Source organism: Felis catus, chromosome A1, assembly GCF_018350175.1.
Source record: "Felis catus isolate Fca126 chromosome A1, F.catus_Fca126_mat1.0, whole genome shotgun sequence".
NCBI lineage: Eukaryota > Metazoa > Chordata > Mammalia > Carnivora > Felidae > Felis > Felis catus.
This window is the reverse complement of record NC_058368.1, coordinates 19,451,312-19,470,129: the sequence shown is the minus strand read 5'-3', so window position 1 is coordinate 19,470,129 and position 18,818 is coordinate 19,451,312. Positions and strand designations below refer to the sequence as shown.

Below are 18,818 nucleotides of genomic sequence, written 5' to 3'. Positions count from 1 at the left end.
TTACACATTTCAAGTTATGAAATGGGTATAAAGTTCAGCTCTCCTCCAACCCTATGTTATCAAGAGGAACACAGGAAGTAAGAAAAATCTTCACCACCTGTAAAAATAACACCCAGACTTTGCTGTGAACACCTCCAATGGAAAGACTATGACGGAAGCTCAGATGTAAACGAAGGAATTTAGGTTGGAAATATCATATTCTAAACACTCCTAACATTTCAATAGCACACTGGTTTACAAAGCAATTTTCTATGTATTTTTGTACTGCTAACTCTAACCTTTGTGGATAGCCATCATCTTAATTCGGATTTTATTGATGGAAAAAAAACCAACCCCTGCAAGAAATTCCAAGGAAGTAATGGGGCTAGCATGGGAAGGCAAGTCAAGCCAACTGTCCTTCCTTAGACAATCTCCCTCCCCACAAGGAAAGGGGATTCTGGACCTTTCCTCCTTTCTATTCTCATGAACTGGAGTCATCAGTTGTCTAGCATAATTAGCAGGCAAGTTTCTCAGGAGGTGGGGCAGATACCAGAACAATGTCTTTGAAATATATCTGATACTAAATGTATAGGGATTGTACTAAAAGAACTGTGGCATCAAGCTGAGCACCAGCAACAAAGCTGCAGCTGAGGCTTTGTCTCCCCCTGCTGGCAACTTACACTGAACGAGTGTAGATTCCCCGCCCAGCAGAGTGGAACAGGTGGAGGTCATGTCACCGGCTGCCATCATCTCCAGGAGAGTCTGAGGAGCTCGTGCGTCCCACTGTCTCCTGTTCTCTGCAGCCACACCAGTATCTTGAATGAACAACTCTGAGTATGAGAAAATGACTCGTTATTTTAAAAGCAGTCAAAGTGCAACTAATTGTACCAAACAGTGCTCAGGAACCCTGGAGGCAGTCCATCAGCTGGTACACTCAAAAACAGAGAAATGACCACCTCATTCGAACACAGATTGTTACAGACTGAATGCTTGTGCCCAGTCTCCACCCCAGATTCCTATGTGGAAACCTAATGCCCAATGTGATGATATTGGGAGGTGGGGTTTTCTGGGGCGGGGGGGGGGGGGGGGATGATGAGGTCATGAGGGTGGAGCCCTCATGAATGGGATTAGTGCTCTTATAAAAGAGATCCCGCAGAGCTCTTCACCCTTTCTGCTAAGTGAGGACACAGTGAAAACATGGCAGTGGGCCCTCACCAGACACCAACTCTGCCAGCACCAAGATCTTGGACTTTCCAGCTTCCAGAACTGTGAGAAATAAATGTTTGTTGTTTATAAGCCACTGAGTTAATGGCATTTTGTTATAGCAGCCCAAACAGACTAAGGCATACATCATAACTTACAAGACTGAAATTTTAAACAGGCTTACGAGCTGTTCCATTTTTATTAGTAATATTTGATTGACTAGCCAATATATCCAAATGTTAGTAAATATTAGTGACAAGAATGGACAAATTCCTTGAGGTACTTCTGAGCATTTTACTTCAGTCGGTTTCCATGGAAATGCATTCAGTTCTGTTATCTTAATTTAAAAATCTTTTTATTTACTACTATGTTTCACTATAGGAAATATGAAAATCAGATAAGTAGAAGAAAATAAAAGTTACCCATAATCTCACCATCTAGAGACTATTAAAAATTTAAAAATTTCTGCTTGAATATAGATTCTGTGTTTTGAAACAAAAATGGGCCTCACACTATGCGTAACTTTCAGAACTTACTCTTTTCAATGAGTAACATATCATAGTTTATTAGCTACTCTTCTATATGCCCATTTTAAAGCAAATATAGTATTGTTTTGTGGATGTATTAGAATTCTTTGTAGTTGGATGTTTAGTTTGCTAGTAATTTTTCACTTTTATAAATAATACTATAATGAGATCATCGTAGCTAAATGTTTGTGGACATTCATGATTATTTACCCTAGAAAAACTACAGAAGATGACAATTCTAGGAGCTAGATTATTTGCTTTACCAAAGCTTTTCACTGCTAACGTGGACTCTATTACTAATTTGCCCATGATTGTTTTCCATGTATTTTGAGTAGTTTTCCCTAACCAAAAAGGAAAACACCTATATTTTCTCTTACTTCTTTTTATTTTTTTGTTGTTGTTTTAAATTCTAGTTAGTTTACAGTGTAATATTAGTTTCAGGTATACAATGTAGTGATTCAACACTTCCATACATCACCCAGTGCCCATCACAAGTGCACTCTTTAATCCCCGTCACCTACTTAACCCTTCCCCCCAGCCCCCTCACCTCTGGTAACCATCAGTTTGTTCTCTATAGTTAAGAGTCTGCTTCATGGTTTGCCTTTCTCTCTCTCTCACTTTCCCAGTGCTCATTTGTTTCTTAAATACCACATATGAGTGAAATCATATATTGGTTTTCCTCTGATTTATTTCACTTAGGATAATATTCTCTAGCTGTATCCATGTTGTTGCAAATGGCAAGATTTCATTCTGTTTGATGGCTGAGTAAAATTCCACTGTGTGTGTCTGTGTGTGTGTGTGTGTGTGTGTGTGTGTGTGTGTGTGTGTGTGACATCTTCTTTACCCATTCATCAGTTGATGGACAGTTGGGCTGTTTCCATAGTTTGGCTATTGTAGAAAATGCTGCTATAAATATTGGGATGCATATCTCTCTTTGAATTAGTATTTTTGTATTGTTTGGGTAAATACCTAGTAGTGCAATTGCTGGGATATTTCTATCTAATAGGACTGGATCTATTTTTCACTTTTTGAGGAATCTCCATACTGTTTTCCAGAATGGCTTCACCAGTTTGCATTCCCACCAAAGGGTTCCCCTTTCTTTCACATCCTCGCCAACATCTGTTGTTGTATTGTTGATTCCAGCCGTTCTGACAGGTGTGAGGTGACATCTCATTGTGGTTTTGGTTTGCTTTTCCCTGATGATCAGTGATGTTGAGCATCTTTGTCTGTTGGACATCTGTCTGTCTTCTTTGGGAAAATGTCTATTCATGTCTTCTGCCATTTTTTAATTGGATTATTCATTTTTGGGGTACTGAGTTTTATAAGTTCTTTATATGTTTCAGATACTGACCCTTTATCGGGTATGTTATTTGCAAACATCTTCTCTATTCCATAGCTTTCCTTTAGTTTCAATTGTTCTTTTAATTAACTTTCTAATATATATCTTCATTTTTTACGTATAAATTCTTTGGCTTTTTAAATTTTTATTTTCATTTTGTTGTATCATTATATAGGGTCTGACTTCACAACTTTCCCCTAAATTGTTAACTGATTGGCCTAGCAACATTTATTTGATTGAGCCTTTCTTTCCCACTAACTTGTGGTATAACTTTCAGCATATACTAAGTTATTATCCACACTCAGATTTGTTTCTAAACTATTTCTTCTTTTCACTGCTTTATCTATTCTGATGCTAGTATCATATTCTTTCGATGACTATAATTTATAGAATATATTTTGACATTTGAAAGCCATATGTGCCCCTTCGAATCTCCAACATTCTCCAAACTGCCAAGATGTTCTCATTTTTTTGTGGTTTTGATTGAAACTGACAAAATCCATATATATATTTGGAAAGAATATTTCTAATATAGAACAGTGTTATTTCTCCCCATTTACTCAAGTGATCTTTAACTACCTCAGTAAGGTTTTATAACGTTCTTCACATGCTCTGCAAACCCTTATAAAGTTTACTCCTAAATTATATATGTGCACACATACACACACTTGCTGTTGTTACTGGAAATGAGATCTGAAAACTAAATGAGAAAAATACTTGCGATACATATTACAGGTAACGCTTTAACTTCAAGTGTCTTATAAAGAGAAAAATAAATGCCATTTTCAGTGGATAAATGAATGAAAGATGAAAGCACATAATTCACAAGAGAAATATGGATGATCAAAACATATGGAAAAAAATTTTCAACCTGAATTATAATTACAGGAATGCAGAGAAGTTTAAAGGCCATTTTCTGTACCCAACTGAAATCTCTTTAATCTAAAAAAAAAAGGCAGCTACATCTTGTGAGACCTACAACTTACAGCCTCCTCTTTCCAGAAAATTTATGCAATGCAAAGAATAACCTTGGAATTTGTCCCTTCCTCTGCAACTTTCGCTCAGGCCACTATAAGATCCTGACGGCCAAACCTATAGGTTCTTATTCAACCCACTTCCCTTAGCCTTTCCAGTTGATGCTGCCAACCCTGCACCCCCTTCTAGAACTTTCCTCTTTTGGCTTCACTCTCTCTGGATTTTCCCAAAACTTGTCTAAACATCGTTAGGGTCTGTCCCAAGTTCTATTTCCTTCTCACTCTAGTCCCTCTGCCTAGGTATTTTCGACCATCGTTAAGGTGATTATGATAATACCGTGTGTATACTATGGAGACTCTGACTTGTCCAAGAGCTTCAGTCTTCCACAGCTAGCATCTTCTAAGCATCTCCAGCCGAGGCTCAGAAAGACCTAAACCTCAATGTGTCCCAAATCTAGAGCGTGATACTATGTCCGCTCACCTCCCTCCACGCGATGTGTGTGCCTATTTGGCTGGTAACAGCTTCATCCACCTGAATTGGAAAACTGGGAGGATCCTTGGCCTCCTTCTCTTCCTCAACCACCACACTCAGGGGTTCACACTTCAGTGTCTATTGTCACCGCACCACTCTGGCCTGTGCACCTGTCATTTCACACCTGAGCTATTTGTCTCCTGCCTACAGTCTGGCCACTTACATCCACACCATCCTTACACTGCAGCCAGCCTGGTCTTTCTCCATCACAAAGAGCATTTAATTCCCTTTGGTTGAAGGTCACCATACAGGAAAAGCCCAAGCTCTTTAGCATGCCAAGCTCTGTAGGTGCGGGTACCTCCCTGACTCTCCAGCCAGCTGGCACTATAATGATGATTAGTATTTGGGCTCAGAAAACATGTTTTGTCCCCCCTCTCTTTGGCTCGATGCTACTGAGATGTCGAGGGCAGACTCCGTTTTCATTCATCGCTGAGATCCTTACCACCTCGCACGGTCTGTGCACATGGAGCTTCTCAGTAAGATGCCTGCTGAACTGAATAAAGGTTTATTTTCTGGAATCACCTGGACATGAGGTGAAGTGTATTATTCTAGGAAGAAGACCCCAAGCCACGCGAAGGCACGTAAATGCTCACACAGCTGTAAGGGAAGAGGGGTGCTCCAGGAGGCTGCATGGATCCCATCATCAGTGGTAGGAAAGAGGGGTGCTGGGGCAGGAAAGGTGGGTGAGCACAGGCTCAGGTACCACAATGTTAAACAGGATACTATGTGGAATGGACTGTGAGGAATCCTGTAAGCATTATCCAGAAAAAGTTTAAGTAGAAGAGTAATATACCAAGATAATTCCAGCAGCTATTTAGAGAATGAAGGGGAAAATACTAGAGAAAAGAAGGACACATAAGAGAATAAGGCAGGACAGTGAGGCACAGGAAAAAGACAAGTTAGAAATAGCATTTATGAAGCACCTACTATGTGCCAGGTACTCGATATATCACATTTCACTTTTGTCCTCACAGTAAGCCTGTGTGGCAAGTACTATTATCCCCGTTCCTAGGAGGAAGCTGAGGTTCAGAGCACTGTAGTCATTTGTGAAAGGTCACACAGTCAGAAAGTGGCAGTGGCAGCTCGGATCCAAACTCCACGCATTCACTATCTCGCCACACTGCTGAGAGACGACCGGGCCCTAAACCGGTGGCCGAGGGGCTGAAGGAAGAGGAAAACTCCAGAGACGTCTCAGAGGAGAACCCACCGCGGTGTGCAGCAGGAACAGTCAGCCTGATGCTGGCAGTCCCCACAATAAAGGATGGCTGGGAAGGAAGAGCTCCAAAATTCAAGTGACAACTGATGAATCCGAGAGGCTAGTGGGACTTGTCCAAGGAACACTCCAGCAGACAATGAGAACGTGGGTGGTGTGGAGCTGCCGGCTGGGGGCAGGTGCCCAAGGAGACAGCACAGAGCAGGTACAAAGGGCTGGGTCTCTGGGGGCAGAGGAGCCAGGGCTCTGCCAGCTAGGGCCCATGGAGCAGGGAAGGTGACACAGAGTTGCAGGTGAGCGAGGAGAGGGACTGTGATGGATCGCCAATGAAACGTTCTTTCTCATCTACGGCTCTCAAGAGCCACAACACGTACCTGCTTCTGGACAACAGAGTTTTTCAAATGCTTTGTCTGTATAATCTTCATATTCCTTAAGCTTCATGTCATCCTCAAAGGTCAAAGTTTCATTTCGCACATCCGTTACCTAAAGCAATTCCACAGTGTTTCATGACAAATAAGCCATATTTTTAGGAAAGAAATACGTTAAAAATTTTTTGTGTGTGTTCTCAGTAATAACATTTACCAAGGCATGTGAGAAGTATTCAACATATGTATATTAAACAAATAAGTTAGTAGCATTTTAAAACTGGAACTATGTTGGAACAAGATAGAAACAGGAATGTTTTTGTTTCTTCTCCTTCTTTCTCAACAGCGACAAGCACCAATCATAGGGCAACTTGATTTTATCCAGACTTCCTGCCTTGAATTCTATCCTCCTGCAGTTCCATTCTATAGAACTCTCAAGGTTATCTCATCCACGCCCTGCTTTAAGTGCACAATGTTCCCAATCAGGTCCCTAAAACTGCTCCTAATACTCCACAAACAATACTAAAATGATCACTCTGTTTTAAGCACATCAAAGCATCGAGTAACAAAGGGTGAAGAACCCTGACAGATAACAGTTTTGTTTTTTTTTTTTACTCTCTTCCTTTATACTAACAGGCCAGCTTTGGCACCTGGCTTCATAGAATTGCCGTGGATGCACCACTCCAGCCCTGAAATAGGTCCCCGGATCTGCCCCCTCTGGTCCCCATAGGGCTGGGACGCTAAGACACCTAGTGGTTAAAGAGAAGTGAGTATTAACTATCACCACTCTAAGAAGTCTCTATGTGGCAAAATGCTAATAAAAATCTGAAAGGTAATTGGAGCACAGAGGATTTTTAGGGCAGGGAAACTATTCCGTATGGTACCATAATGATGGATACGTGTCGCTATATGTCTGACAAAACCCACAGAATGTACAAAACCAAGAGTGAACCCTAATGTGAACCAGGGACTTTGGGTGATTATGATGTGCCCATCTAGGTTTATCAGGTATAACAAATGTTCCACCCCGGGGCGGGGAGGGGGGCAGGCTGTGCATGTGTGGAACCAGGGATGGATGGGAAATCTCTGTACCTTCTGCTCATTTTTGCCATGGACCCAAAAATGCTCTAACACATGAAGTCTGTTCAAAACAAAAACATCTAAGGGGCGCCTGGGTGGCGCAGTCGGTTGAGCGTCCGACTTCAGCCAGGTCGCGATCTCGCGGTCCGGGAGTTCGAGCCCCGCATCAGGCTCTGGGCTGATGGCTCAGAGCCTGGAGCCTGTTTCCGATTCTGTGTCTCCCTCTCTCTCTGCCCCTCCCCCGTTCGTGCTCTGTCTCTCTCTGTCCCAAAAATAAATAAAAAATGTTGAAAAAAAAATTAAAAAAAAAAAACAAAAACATCTAAAAGAAATGATAGCATTAAAAATTTTTCAGCTAATGAAGAACATGAATGAAAGAAATTAAGTAGCAGACGTGATATAGCTCCTATGTGTTTACATGTAACTTTTGGTAATTTAAAAGGCAGAGTTAGTGAAGGTGAAATGGAGACACCAATCAGTTGATTCTGATTTTTGTGAACAGGTCTGGTAAAAAGTGGGATTAAAAAAGATGTTGAATACAAGTAATAAAATGAAGTTTGAGTTTACCGTATTCGTGCATTTATCACTATGTCAATGAGAGCCCAAGTGCATAACTGAGATTTATCCAAAGACCAGAAGAAACTTATCAATAACTAATTAAGACCTAAAAGAAATGTGCACTGTTTCAGGATATCTGCTCAATGTTTTAGGTAAGTATATTAGTTGTTGACTATAATTAAGTCTTCTATTTTAATTTGGCAAGGACAAACAGTTAATATTATGAGAAAATAATTCCTTTACAAGAGAAAAGTAAATTAGATTGGAATAATCCATCTAAGGGAATAATCTCAATGAAAAAAAGAATGGTAAGATAAAAAGCCTTTTGGAAGACTCATTTGAACACCAGAGTTCCTTCTAGGAAGACTTAAGAAAATTCTCCCTATGGCCTATTGAAAAACTTCATTAAATGTGCTATTGAGACACTCATTTTTCTCATACCTATTAATGGAAATAAATACTTAATGGCATACCTCTTCCTCTTGGAGGGTTTTTTCATCAGAAATACATTGGTTTAAACTAATTTCAAATTTCACTCCTCTCTAGAAGAAAGCAAGGAAAATAATATTAGTTTAGCAATCTAATAAAAGTGTTAAAATTACAACTCCTATTTGACATTACAGATACTTAAAACCGTTAGCTGAACATCACAAAATAAGGCAATTCCATAAAATAGTAGGGGGAAAAGTCCTGTAGGCAACCCAGATTGCAAGGTGTGCCCCCCGCCCCACAGCAAGCTGCTTAATATGACCCACAAGACCAAATGTTTATTACCTTAGCTTTACAGTTCTGTTCTGGAATGTTTCTTTCCTTTATGGTCTGAACTCTAATTTGTTTCAAGTCTCTTTCAATATCCTGCAAGTTTAGAGAAAAATTAAAATCTAGCATTGAACATTGATCAAACAATGATAGTTTCACAACCCCTGAATTCACAGCATGGTCTGTTTACATTACTTGACTTCTGGATTGAATCCAATGATTAATTTGAGCATCAAAACATGCCTTTGTAAAGGAAAGTTAACAATAATTCACTAAAAACTTGGACACAACATCCATTAACTTGAAATAGCAATACATTGGAGGTTGGCATTGCAATGGCAAAAACTCCAAAATGTGACAATGCTTATCACTCTGGTCCAGTACAACTAATCTAATTCAAGAATATAATTTTGGCTACAGGATCCCTCCCTTAAGAGGCTTACGATTGTAACCAGGAAAACAAGTGCACTGCTCACAATAGTAAAAAGGAAGGAGAGGACTCTAAAAATTGCTGGGCAATTTCAAAGAAGAGAAGATGACTGTGAAAGTAGATGACGAGAATGTCGAAGGAACAGGTGAGAGGTGAACTGTAAGTACTGGGCTTTCTTGGGATGCAGTCCGGGGCCCTCTGCCCCTCTCTTCTTCAGTGCAGGGTGTCAGCAGTTGGATTTAAGGGCCACCCTTATGCAAGGACCCTGAAATGTGCACCTCCAGGGATGCTCTTTCCTCCCCTCTGAGCTGCAGGCTCACCTACTTAACTGCCTACTTAGCATCATCTTCACCTTGACATTCATTCCACACATTCACACAGAGAACCCACCATGTGCCGGACACCGTCCTACACATTGGGTTAGTGCGGTGAATGTGACCAAAGATCCCTGCTGACATGGAACTTCCATTTTACTGCAATAACACAGGTACTAAATAAGTTCAATTAGCGACTCGTTGCAGAAAGTGCTATGTGCTATGAAGGAAATCAAACAGGGTGACAGCACAGAAAAAGAGGAGAGGAGGAGAGTAATGCAGGAAAAGCCTGTCCTGGCATGTGATGGAATCCCTGGGATGATGTTGCACCTGGCATATGTGAAGGTCCGGGGAAAGCATGTTCCGTGTGTGGGGAGCCCTGAAGCAGGCATGGAGTCCCTCAGATTTTCTCCAACTCAGTATGTCCAGAGTACAACCCCCCGCCACAACCTTGCTCCCCACTCTTCCCCATCTTAGTAAATGATATTTACTTTTAAGCCAGAAACACAGGAGTCTTTTTGGGTGTGTGTGTGTGTGTGTGTGTGTGTGTGTGTGTGTGTGTGTGTGTTTTAATGCTCTCTTCCCTCCGCCATGTTACAGGAGGTCTCTATCATCTCTCCCTTAGAATTCAGTGCTGCCTCATCTGTAGGTACATTGCATACAGCAGGTGTTAGTTTGAATCATTAATCCCTGCTTCCCCTGCAGCCCTGGGAAGGGCACGTTTCTGCCTTGCAATATTACGAACTCTGAAACAGGACTGTGACTTTTGTATCTTACTGATTTTGTGAAGCTGCCTGTCTAGATTTGATTGTGGGGTCTGGTTGTCTCATTTGTACAAGAAGTGTCCTATGGCTTTATTTTCCTTAAAATACAACCATCTTAGACTCCGGAGCCCCATCCCCCCGAGTCGGTTCATGTTAGAGCTCCCCGGCATCACGTCGTGGAAGGTCCCAAGCAAAACACTCGGGGAGCCTTTCAGTCTTCACCAACACTGGCCCCCCTCACCCACCCTTAACCAAGCCCTCGTGGCACCTTGAAGATAAAGGTGAAAGACCTCCCAGAAAGAAAAAAAGAAAAAACCTTCTTGGGAGCCATTTGATAATTCATCTCTGCCCAGTTCCCTCCTCCCACCAAAAACGTAAGGTTGAAGTAAAGACATTAACCATTAGATTTCTGACCAAGGTGTCTGAGACACCGATTCGAACACCATCCAGAAAGCTGAACTCTTATACACACACAGGAGAGTCCTTCTCACGCATGGCTGCACATTAAATCACCCAGCCAGCTTCTGAAAACAGAATGCCTGGGCCCCACCCCAGACCATCTGGGGGTAGAGCCTAGGTGTTGAGTTATTAAGAACTTTCGCACACAGCTCTCCTGAACAGTGAGGGGTAAGAACTTCCGGCCTAGAGGAGCACCTGGGTGGCTCAGTCAGTTGAGCACTGACTCTTGGTTTTGGCTCAGTTCATGATCTCATGGTTCGTGGGTTAGAGCCCCAAATCGGGGCCTGAAGCCTGCTCCGGATTCTGTGTCTCCATCTCTCTGTGCCCTTCCCCCACGCATGCTCTGTCTCTCTCTCTCGAAATTAAATAAACTTAAAAAAAAAAAAAAGAACGCCCAGGCTTAGAGCCACCTCACTGGGAAACACACGATCACCTACTAATAACCATCACCTGTACAGGAACTTCTTCCTGAGGTGCTTCTTGGGTCACGGACAGGTCACTTTTCTTCACTAAATAGGTTTTATAACTTATTTTTGAGTCCTCCTAAAAATACAAATTACACACAGTCAACAGGAGTGGTTCTCAGTCAGTTCTGAGGTCCACGTTGTGAATCGCGGCCAGTTTTGAGCGGGATCTAGTGAGGAAACGCTCCACTCCCACTGCGCAGGCGCCATCGGCGGGAATGGCTGCACAGCGCTCTCCTTCCCGCTCCTTCCCCCTTCCTCCATCCCCCCACCCGGTGGCCGCCTCAGCATCCCCCACCAACATCTTTCCCCACACGCATCTTTCCTGGTCTTTCTAGAAAGGTCTGCTCTCTGTCTTCCTGGACTCAGGTTTCCCATCACAGACCTGCCTTAAAAACAAGGCAGATGATGACTCAAAACTCCCCACCGTTAACCAAGCCTCTGCTCTAGAAAGAACCATCTCCAACCCTCCCCGCTCCAGCTCCCCCAGTCCTGCCTGAACCTCTTTGTGGTTCCTGCAGAATGCCCTCCCCGTCAGCTCTGTCTCTCCAAACTCTGCTCCTCTTCTCAGAGCAGATTAGATCCCACCTCCGTTCTTCCATGAAAACTCTCACGGGGCTCATCTACTCCTGTGCACAAGGCTTAACTATATTCAGTCTTACTCGATCACTGCTCATACATGCCGTATCTTTCCAACTCTTTTGAGGGGAAGTACGTATGTTAGAAGAGTAGAGGTTTCAGAATCAGATATTTAGTCTGCCTGGTAATATCTAAGTGACTTTGGGTGAGTTATTTAACTTCTCTATTATGGGGAGTAAAATGAGATAAAGTATGTGAAGACTGTAGTTCAGAGCCCCGTACGTATAACTGAATTGTACCACATGCTCACTTCATTTGTATTAATTCATCTATATGCACTCGGGGGTGGGGGAGAGGGGAAAAAGAAACCAAGTCCAGTAGTGTGGCCAGTTCCGCTCATGAGCATGAGCCGGGGGCCAGCTGTATGCTCAGCCGGCCTCAGAACCTCAGGCCTCTCAGCATTCCAGGGCAGTGAGGGTGGTTCACTGGTTAAACATTCATGTGTTTTTCATGCAACATGGTCTACAAACACAGGCTAGCTACCTCATCTGGAGCTCTACTGAAAAAGCAGTGATCTGAGAGATGGAAGATCTGAGAGATGGATCTCTCTCTCTCTCTCAGAGATCTGAGAGATCCAAAGTGGAGCCTTTAAGAGATTTTCAAGAATCATCTTGACTGCACTCAAATGTGGCCTGATACAGGCTTTCAAACCTCACCCCTGCATATGCTATTCCAGCATTGCTGAATTCAATAAGTGCTCATCTTTTTTCCTATCTTATGGGCCTGGACTTACCTTCTGCTTCTAACCTAGTTCTGGTGTAAAGTCAATCCGTATTGACTAATTCATGAGGCAGACAATGAACAGGTATTTTTAAGAATGGCCATTCCTAACGGAGAATCTCAGATACCCTCACCGTCGTCGTCTCAAGCAAACCATATTAAAAGTTTCAGTTAGATCTGTTAGCTTTCCCATTAAAAGGTTGCATGATAATATTTTCTAATTGCCATGAGGAGAATGCTGCTTTTGAAACCCTGCTCACTTTAGGTAGATCGAAATCAGTAGTACCATATTTCCTTCGGGAGAAAAATGTATTCACCTCTAGTTCACTCCCCATCTTCTTTCTAATTTCCTTCATGTCATTGTGGTACTGTTGGCGTATTTCCTCTAGCTGCTTCCAATATTCCTGGAAAGCAAGCCCAATTCAAAAGGTTGAAATGTTGGTGAACAACTGAGCAAAGTAGTCTCTTATACAGCCTACGATTTAAAGAATGTGTGACAAACAGTAAGAATCAGAAAACCCATTGTTCCTAAAGATGATAATCTATGTCTTAGCTGTGGTACTTCCCTCCCTGTTACTTCGATGGGGTGGCTTGGGGTGATCTCACTTTTATATATAACCCTAACTGTGCTCATGACATACAATTACCTCATATATCCACTTTTATGGGTTGAGTTTTACCCCCCTAGAAAAGCTATTTTGGGTCCTAACCTCCAGTACCTCAGAATGTGACCTTATTTGGAAATAGTGTCACTGCGGATATAGCTGGTTAAGCTAAGATGTGGTCATACTGGAGTAGAGCGGATCCCTAACCCAACATGAGGGGGGGGTCCTTTTCAGAAGAAAGCCACATGAAGGCAGAGACACTGAGAGAGAATGCCATGTGTTGACGGCAGAGAATGAGTCATGCGGCTGCAAGCCAAGGAATGTCAAAGATTGCTGACAAGCCACCAGAAGTGGGCAAGAAGCAAAGGATTCCCCTACAGCTTTCAGAGGGAGCATGGCCCTGCCGCCATCTTGACTTTGGACTTCCAGCTTCCGGAACTGGGAGACAATACATGTCTGTTGTGTTACAGCATCCAGTTTGTTGTACTTTGTGAAGGCAGCCCCAGAAAGCGAATACATGTTTCAAAAATGTTAATGATGGGTGGTTACTTTATCAATCCAAGGTAAAAAGCCTTATGAAGTTCACCACATCACATTCTCCGAGGAGGTGAAATATGTATCTCTGTAACCCCTCGAACTCCCAGCGTGGAGGTTCACACGAGTGTGTCCAACAAGTACTGGGCAAGGGAGCTCCGCCTTTCAGGTGTACTGTTGGGACACTAAAAGTAATATACAGAACAGTACAAAGACAATGGCAAGTACAGTGGGAGCCCGGGAATTAGACTGCTTCTAACCTGTTCCTTCATTTTGTTTCTCCTGATCTGCAGCTCCTGGAATCTAGACTCTTCTCCATTACTTCTTAGCTCTTGTCTCTGGTTGTGATTTGGCTCAGCAGAAGATGGACGAAGACCCTATCAATCGAATGAAATAATTGTATTTATTTTTTTCTATTAAAAAAATTTTTTTAACGTTTATTTATTTTTGAGACAGAGAGAGACAGAGCATGAACGGGGGAGGGTCAGAGAGAGGGAGACACAGAATCGGAAACAGGCTCCAGGCTCTGAGCCCTCAGCACGGAGCCTGACGCAGGGCTCGAACTCACGGACCGTGATATCATGACCTGAGCTGAAGTCGGACGCTTAACCGACTGAGCCACCCAGGTGCCCCTCAAATGAAATAATTTTAAAGCATATTTGCATCTTAGAAACATCTTCTCATTTGACCTTTTTCTTTAAACAAGAATTATATTGCGAATAAAACTCACTATTTGGGATGAGCAGAATTTTCTTTTTTTTTTTTTTTCAACATTTATTTATTTTTGGGACAGAGAGAGACAGAGCATGAACGGGGGAGGGGCAGAGAGAGAGGGAGACACAGAATCGGAAACAGGCTCCAGGCTCTGAGCCATCAGCCCAGAGCCTGACGCGGGGCTCGAACTCCCGGACCGCGAGATCGTGACCTGGCTGAAGTCGGACGCTTAACCGACTGCGCCACCCAGGCGCCCCTGAGCAGAATTTTCTTAATTTAAATATGAAATACTTAAAAAGTAAAGAAATTTAATAAAGCCACTTATGTTGTTATCCTAAGCAATCAATATTTTATGCTACCATGTGAGACACCCAGATTCATTTTCTGAACTGGTAAACTATGATTGTGAAATTAAAGTTCTGTAAAAGTTGAGCCATCATTGGAGCATCAGGTTAGGTAGGGGAACAGAACTAGAGCTTTTGAGTAGTTCAAAGTAAGAGTAATAGAAATTGAATGCGTATCCAGCCTCCACCCCGGAACTCTGACACTAAAGAATAAAGGTTAAACTTTAAAAAGCTAACTTTCATTTCAAATAAAATACAATAGTCACTTTTTAAAAGATGTATGGTATTCTAATAAAATAGAATCAAAGAATTTTATCACTGAAAGGGACCTCAAAGCTCATCTACTCCCAAACTGTCACTTATAAAAAGGAAACTGAGGCTCAGAGAGGTTGTATGACCTGCCTAAGGTCACACAGCAAGGGACAGAGCCAGGAAAGAAACCAGGCCGCCCAAGCTCTGATTCAAGCCTATTCCCATTATTCTTCGTTAGCTATTAAGGGACACCTGGTTGGCTCAGTCAGTTGAGGGTCCAACTCTTGATTTCAGCTCAGGTCATGATCCCAGGGTCGTGGGATCAAGCCCCACATAGGGCTCCACGCTGAGCATGGTGCCTGTGTAAGATCCTCTTTCTCTCTCCCTCTGCCCCTCTCCCCTGCTCGCTCTCTCTCTCTCTCTCTCTCTCTCTATCTCTCTAAAGTAAAAAAAGAAAAGAAAAATAAAAATTGGAGAAGGTGGAGAGTAGTCTTGATCTTCTATGCAGAATGCACTTGGACATAAGGACCCATGAATATCTGTGAACAGGAAGTTCCTGATTGCCTCTGACGATTGGTATTTTACTTACCAACTGCTTTTCCACTTTCAACTTATACTGTTGAGCTTCAAATCTCCTCTGAAGGTATTCAGCAGGCCTTAGAAAATAAAAATGTTCAGCTTGAGTAGAAACTTTTACTAGACTTAGGCACCAATTTGAGGAGTGGATTTTCAATTCAGGAATGCGATTCACAGTTCACCTGTGGCTTAAAGTTCTGAGTTCAAGAAGTGGTTCAGAGTTACAGAATGCATCCTGTGGACTCAGGAAGAAAAGGAAGCAAAGAGAACTGTACCAATTGGGGATACGGGAGAGGATAAAACAGAAACATATTCTGATGCAGTGATTTTTCTTGAGGACAGGATCAGTCCATCCATGGTCTACAATATGTTGGAGGGAAAGAGAAAAATCCATACCATGACATTCTCACGCTTTGGGCAGGCATCTGACTGATGGCCTTGCACCCCTGATTTGACTGCCAGTTGCCTGTCCATTTCCTGCACTACACTCTGAGCTCCATGACGCCATGGTTTGCGCCATTCCTGTACCTCTAGAGGCTATTCATGCTGGCACACAAATGAAAGATCCCAGGAAAATACATGCTGAATTTTCAATATGTCTTTTTAATACGTCTCAAATGATAATCTGATTACAATTCAATTGTTATTGATTGATATTAATAATTTCTTTGGAAAATAACATACATACATGTTCATGGTTCCATGAAAAAGAAGACAAGCTACATCAGATTTGAGATGAAAAAGAGCAAAAGAAACTCTGACTCGAGTATTCAAGATGAAGAGTTTGGAAGTTCCTCTTGGGTTATTTGTTTTAGGAAAATTTGGAAGGGCTTCAGAATAAATGTTGATATATCAAGATATTTTCAGAGGACCAAAGCTTAACTAAGATTCTGACATTACCATTGACCTGGTGATGGACTGTGGCTTTCTTCCTGTTTATAATTCTCCTCCACTCCAGAATCTTTTGGAGGAACACAGTGGTAACTTGGTTCATGAGTTCTCTTCCGCAACACGTCAAGTTGAGCATAATAATAATCATAATGACCACAGAGTGCAGGAAGTTTGGGCCTTTCTACCATTTTTATCTGAAGGATCAAAAAGAAGAGGAAGGATTTTGAAGACACATAATTAAAATCTCTAATAATTGACAGTTTGATGGTGACCATAGCTAAGACAAGGCACTGAAGGTATGTTTTTGGTTTTTTGCTCTAGACTAGTTTTGAGAGGTAAATAATCTTAGAATCCCCAAATCCTGGAACTGGAAAATACTTGAGAAGTCTAAGTACTATAGCACAGTAGTTTATCATTTTATTAAGGTGTGAATAGGAATCTTGCATACGTCATGATTGGTCTACCAAAAATACTTAGCTAGTGAGTATGCCTAGTCAACCCAAGATCTGAAACTAAACTCAGAATTATTACTTCATATTTTTATAAACTTATTTACATCTTGCTGTACTTTATGGGAGAACAAATGGTATTGTGCCACCCACAAATTTGGGGATTCGCAACATTTTTAGGTTCTGATAAATTGACTAAATACAAAATGTCATCATGACTTGAAGGAAAGAAAATGCTGAATCATTCAGTCCTTCTTCCCAAGTAAACACAAGGAAAGTCATGTAACAGCTGCCACAGGCATATTATCACCCCGAGCTACATCTCACCACCCTTCCCAAACAAAACAGAATGGTAGGAGAACCAGAAACAAGTGTTTGTCTTGGAGTTAAGTGAAGGCCACTGAGCTAGAAGACAAGAACAAGGCCAAATTAACACATGAAAACCAGTCAGGACCCTGTTGCTGAACAGCAAACTCGGGTCAATTTAACGTTAACCAGGACAATTCTGCCTACTGAACAGATGAGAACAAAAGAGTAAAAGAAGTTCAAACCATTGGAAAGGACTAGAACTGGTAGCTGGAAATATAAATACCCAAACAAATGGTTTAAACTGAAATTTCCTCACTGTGAAGAAGTAACACACTATCTCCTCTGTTCTTCTTAATGCTGTGTGGTTCATATATATGTTAATTGAACCACATCGAATTGTAGATATTGGACGATTTTTAACTTACAAAAAATGGCAACTTCATATGGTTTTATTTAGATATTAAAATAAGTGCATAAAATCTGGTTTATTAGTCTAAACATAAATTATGTATTCATTTTAAAAATCTTTTAAAGTATGACTTATGTTTCTTAGTTTTGCAATTTTACCTATATATAACCCCAAACAAGGTCCTACTAATGACTTGTTGAAAAATGTCTAGAAACAGAGACAAGTATTGGAAGAAAATTAACAGCTTCTTTAGGGTTTTGTCTAAAACCCCAAATGGTAATGAGAACACCACAGGTGGTCCCTGTGGAGACCCACTCATTCCTTTGCATTAGCAGAAACCTTCAATGGATTGATTAGAAAAACATCAACTTGTTCTCCTAACTTAATCCATCCTTGAATCTTTTAGATGTTTTCTCTCTCCTAGGAGTCTGCTACAGAGTATTCTAAATCACAACATACTTTTAAATTTCTTTTTTTAAGTTTATTTGTTTATTTTTGTAGTAATCTCCACACCCAACGTGGGGCTTGAACTCATTACTCTGAGATCAAGAGTCACGTGTTTTTCCGACTGAGACGGCCAGGTGCCCCGACTTTTAAATTTCTTTAATAAAGTTAAACCACGGTGTATCAAATGAAGAACAATAATTTAATAAATAGTTTCAAAATCTATCTATAAACCACACATTTTCTAAAATGTCTACATAGCAAGTAAACCTGAGTAAACGTATTTCCAAATGGTCCTCTAATTATACCATAAGCCTTCTTTAAAAATACAATTCTTCGACTAAAAGACAATAGCCATTTAATCATATATATACCAGAAGCATTTCACTAGCATCAACTAAGAGATTCAATGCTCTGCTAATGTGGATTCCGATAAATAAGCATAAAGAATCTCTAGGAAAAAAATCACTGATTATATAATAAAAGTTTCTCAATTATACATAACACGTTAGAATTAAGAGAACGAAATGCATATGTCTGGGGCTCCTGGGTGGCTCAGTTGGTAATGCATCTGACTCTTGATCTCAGGTCAGGTCTTGATCTCAGGGTCATGAGTTCAAGCCCTGCACTGGGCTCCACGCAGGCATGGAGCCTACTTTAAAGAAAAAAAAAAAAAGCATAATGTTTTCTGCAGTTATGCTACTCACTTGTTTTATATAGAAAAATGTTATTTCTTTAAATAAATTAAAGACTTTTGAGTTGTAAAAGGAAAACTAAAACTACTACATAGACTACTTATAAGAAATTACAGCATTGTGTTTAAAAATATAATAACTAGAAGTTATCTAATGAGATACCACTTGAATGCTCATTACAGAATGATTTTACTAAAAGTACAAAATAAGGAGACTCCAAAGTAATGAGCTTGTACTTCACGAACATGTTGAAGTAAATCCATAGAACACGCTACCT

At 41.2% G+C, this 18,818-nt stretch overlaps 1 protein-coding gene across 6 annotated transcripts in view; it reads right to left on the bottom strand.

Annotated features, from left to right (window-relative positions):
- The window catches only part of NEK5 (NIMA related kinase 5), a 63,685-nt gene that overhangs the window by 16,123 nt on the left and 28,744 nt on the right, over positions 1-18,818 (bottom strand). For 5 of the 6 annotated variants that reach the window (XM_019825941.3, XM_045052540.1, XM_045052538.1 and 2 more), the window contains 9 exons: positions 16,245-16,429; positions 15,358-15,424; positions 13,719-13,835; positions 12,637-12,723; positions 10,947-11,039; positions 8,545-8,625; positions 8,244-8,312; positions 6,142-6,250; positions 660-809 (listed from right to left, as the gene is read on the bottom strand). In XM_019825941.3, coding sequence (XP_019681500.2) covers positions 660-809; positions 6,142-6,250; positions 8,244-8,312; positions 8,545-8,625; positions 10,947-11,039; positions 12,637-12,723; positions 13,719-13,835; positions 15,358-15,424; positions 16,245-16,429 — 958 coding nt within the window. The remainder of the gene's footprint in view (positions 1-659; positions 810-6,141; positions 6,251-8,243; positions 8,313-8,544; positions 8,626-10,946; positions 11,040-12,636; positions 12,724-13,718; positions 13,836-15,357; positions 15,425-16,244; positions 16,430-18,818) is intronic. The other variant, XM_019825945.3, reaches the window with a different exon arrangement.